Source organism: Papio anubis, chromosome 1 (assembly GCF_008728515.1).
Source record: "Papio anubis isolate 15944 chromosome 1, Panubis1.0, whole genome shotgun sequence".
Lineage (NCBI taxonomy): Eukaryota > Metazoa > Chordata > Mammalia > Primates > Cercopithecidae > Papio > Papio anubis.
In genome coordinates this window covers 29,854,589-29,858,342 of record NC_044976.1, presented here as the reverse complement: position 1 = coordinate 29,858,342, position 3,754 = coordinate 29,854,589, and the positions used below count along the sequence as shown (strand labels likewise).

Sequence of the window (3,754 nt, the reverse complement as noted above, 5' to 3'; positions counted from 1 at the left end):
AGAGTTGGTGACAAAGAGAGAAATAATACCACATGTTTGGAAATTTAAAAACACACTTCTGGAAACAACCCAAATGTATATCAACAGTTGAATAAATCAACAAACTGTAGGACTGGGCGTGGTGGCTCACGCCTGTAATCCCAGCACTTTGGGAGGCCAAGGCAGGTGGACCACGAGGTCAGAAGATCGAGACCATCCTGGCTAACACGGTGAAACCCCGTCTCTACTAAAAATACAAAAAATTACCCGGGTGTGGTGGCGGGCGCCTGTAGTTCCAGCTACTCGGGAGGCTGAGGCAGGAGAATGGCGTGAACCCAGGAGGCGGAGCTTGCAGTGAGCCGAGATTGTGCCACCGCACTCCCGCCTGGGTGACAGAACGAGACTCCGTTTCAAAAAATAAAAAATAGACGTGGTGGCTGGTCCGGGGAAATGGCGGCTTCAGGAGAGAGCGGGACTTCGGGCAGCGGAGGCAGCACCGAGGAAGCCTTTATGACCTTTTACAGTGAGGTGAAACAAATAGAGAAGAGAGACTCGGTTCTAACATCGAAAAATCAGATTGAAAGACTGACCCGTCCTGGTTCCTCTTACTTCAATTTGAACCCATTTGAGGTTCTTCAGATAGATCCTGAAGTTACAGATGAGGAAATAAAAAAGAGGTTTCGGCAGTTATCCATCTTGGTGCATCCTGACAAAAATCAAGATGATGCTGACAGAGCACAAAAGGCTTTTGAAGCTGTGGACAAAGCTTACAAGTTGCTACTGGATCAGGAGCAAAAGAAGAGGGCCCTGGATGTAATTCAGGCAGGAAAAGAATACGTGGAACACACTGAGAAAGAGCGAAAAAAACAGTTAAAGAAGGAAGGAAAACCTACAATTGTAGAGGAGGATGATCCTGAACTGTTCAAACAAGCTGTATATAAACAGACAATGAAACTCTTTGCTGAGCTGGAAATTAAAAGGAAAGAGAGAGAAGCCAAAGAGATGCATGAAAGGAAACAACAAAGGGAAGAAGAGATTGAAGCTCAAGAAAAAGCCAAACGGGAAAGAGAGTGGCAGAAAAACTTTGAGGAAAGTCGAGATGGTCGTGTGGACAGCTGGCGAAACTTCCAAGCCAATACAAAGGGGAAGAAAGAGAAGAAAAATCGGACCTTCCTGAGACCACCAAAAATAAAAATGGAGCAGCGTGAGTGACCACCCGGGGTCACAGGCACAGAACCTTCCCCCTGCTATCTCCCTTCCTGCTTCGAAGGACTCATTCTTTCCTCCCACTTCCACCCCAACATAGAGTAGAATTTGCTTTTTAGTCCATTTTGTTTTCAATACAATTTAATATTGATCAGAGTAATTCTTTTGTACATTGAAATGAAGGGCTTGGTTAAAAAAAAGACCTTCCCCTCTCCCTGCCCCTAGAACAACCAGGATTGGAAGGTGCCACCACTGGTGCTGCCTTCTCTCCCCACAGCCTGTCACTCAGTGTTTTGTACTTCACTGAATTGTGATGGTTAGAAACTTCGTGGATAGTTTGTGGAAATCATCCGATTAAACATACTGCTTAAAATGGTGTTGCTGTGACTTCAGAGACAAGCCTGGAAGGGGCACCTTAGGAAGCCCCTTCGCTTCAGTTGCTGGCTTCTGGGTGTGCTCCCTTCGAAGGCCCAGATGAGACAGGGAACACTTGTGGGCACACAGAGCGGCATCTGATGCCCTGATGCCCTGTGGTGTTTGGCATGTGCCCCCATCTACTGACCAATCAGCGTGGCATGAGGTCCACGCCACTCAAACCTTTCACTTTCCAAAGAGCTAGCCGTCCTCCACCCAGTACCATGTCCTAGCCTGTCTGCATTTGTTAGTGGTAATATTCTTTATGTATAATAATTTTTTTTTTTTTTTTTTTTTTTTTTTTTGAGATAGAGTCTCGCTCTGTCGCCCAAGCTGGAGTGCAGTGGCGCAGTCTCGGCTCACTGCAAGCTCCGCCTCCCGGGTTCACGCTATTCTCCTGCCTCAGCCTCCTGAGTAGCTGGGACTACAGGCGCCCGCCACCACGCCCGGCTAATTTTTGGTATTTTTAGTAGAAATGGGGTTTCACCGTGGTCTCGATCTCCTGACCTTGTGATCCGCCCGCCTCGGCCTCCCAAAGTGCTGGGATTACAGGCGTGAGCCACCGCGCCCGGCATGTATAATAAATTTTTATACCCCCCAAAAAATATAATAAAAAATAAAAAATAAATTGTAATATATTTGTACAATGGAATGCTATACACCAAAACACATCACACACAAGCACACACACACAACCACTGAAACGGGCAACAATAGGGATGAACCTCACAGACCTAATTTTGAGTGAAAGAAGCCAGAAAGAGTAGATACCCTCTAATTCCATTTGTATGAAATTCAAAAGGGACCAGAACTAATCTATGGAGATAGAAGTTGGAGTAGTGGTTACCTCTGGGGGATATGGGGGAGGTTATGACTGGAATTCTGAAAATATTCTATATATTGCTCTAACTTAGGAAATAAAAAAGAACAATAGAATAAACCTAGTGAAAGCAGAACAAAGGAAATGATCAGAGCAAAAATTAATAAAACAGAAAACAAAGAGGATTAATGAGCCAAAAGTCGGTTCTTTGAGAAGATTTAAAAAAATAGTCAAACCTCCAAGGCTGATTTCTTCTAAAAGGAAAGGCACAAATTAATAAATACTAAGAATGCAAATGATATGATAACTACAGGTCCAGGAGAGATTGAAAAGATAAAAACAGAATGATCTGAACAACTATTTCTTTAATGTTATTATTTCTCATTTCCATTTCTTTCTTTTTCTTTTTTTTTTTTTTTTTTGACGTGGAGTCTCGCTCTGTCACCCAGGCTGGAGTGCGGTGGTATATTGACTCACTGCAACCTCTGCCTCCCGGGTTCAAGTGATTCTCCTGCCTCAGCCTCCTGAGTAGCTGGGATTATAGGTGTGCGCCACCATGCCTGGCTAATTTTTGTATTTTTAGTAGAGACAGAGTTTCACCATGTTGGTCAGGCTGGTCTTGATCCATGTGCCTCGGCCTCCCAAAGTGCTGGGATTACAGGCATGAGTCACCGTGCCCGGCCTCCATTTCTTTTTTCTTTTTATTTTTTGAGACAGAGTCTTGCTCTTTCCCCAGACAGGAGTGCAGTGGCACAATCTTGGCTCACTGCAACCTCCGCTTCTTGGGTTCAAGCGATTCTCCTGCCTCAGCCTCTGGAGTAACTGGGACTACAAGAGCATGCCACCACACCGGGCTAATTTTTATATTTTTAGTAGAGACAGAGTTTCATCATATCGGCCAGGCTGGTCTCAAACTCCTGACCTCAAGTGATCGGCCCACCTTGACCTCCCAAAGTGTTGGGATTACAGGTGTGAGCCACCATGCCCGGCCACTTTTCCATTTCTTAAGTCAGGTTTGACGTTACATTTTACAGACACCCATTACATTGCATTTTCAAATTTATTTGTGTAATATTGTTTCTTTTTTCTTCTTCTTCTTCTTCTTTTTTTTTGAGATGGAGTCTCACTCTGTCACCCAGGCTGGAGTGCAGTGGCGCGATCTCGGCTCACTGCAAACTCCGCCTCCCAGGTTCACGCCATTCTCCTGCCTCAGCCTCCTGAGTAGCTGGGACTACAGGCGCCCGCTACCACGCCTGGCTAATTTTTTGTATTTTCAGTAGAGACAAGGTTTCACTGTGTTAGCCAGGGTGGTCTGGATCTCCTGACCTTGGGATC

General features: G+C 45.2%; 1 protein-coding gene across 1 annotated transcript; it reads left to right on the top strand.

Moving 5' to 3' along the window:
* Nucleotides 1-390: 390 nt before the first annotated feature.
* Nucleotides 391-1,881, top strand: LOC100999736 (dnaJ homolog subfamily C member 8). The gene has a single exon (XM_009203569.3). It carries the CDS (start codon nucleotides 430-432, stop codon nucleotides 1,189-1,191), a length of 762 nt encoding a protein of 253 aa, XP_009201833.3. The 5' UTR covers nucleotides 391-429; the 3' UTR covers nucleotides 1,192-1,881.
* The last annotated feature ends 1,873 nt before the right edge of the window (nucleotides 1,882-3,754 follow it).

What these genes read in the sequence shown, in the direction of transcription:
- LOC100999736 (XM_009203569.3), top strand. Translation starts at nt 430, where the DNA reads ATGGCGGCTTCAGGAGAGAGCGGGACTTCGGGCAGCGGAGGCAGCACC.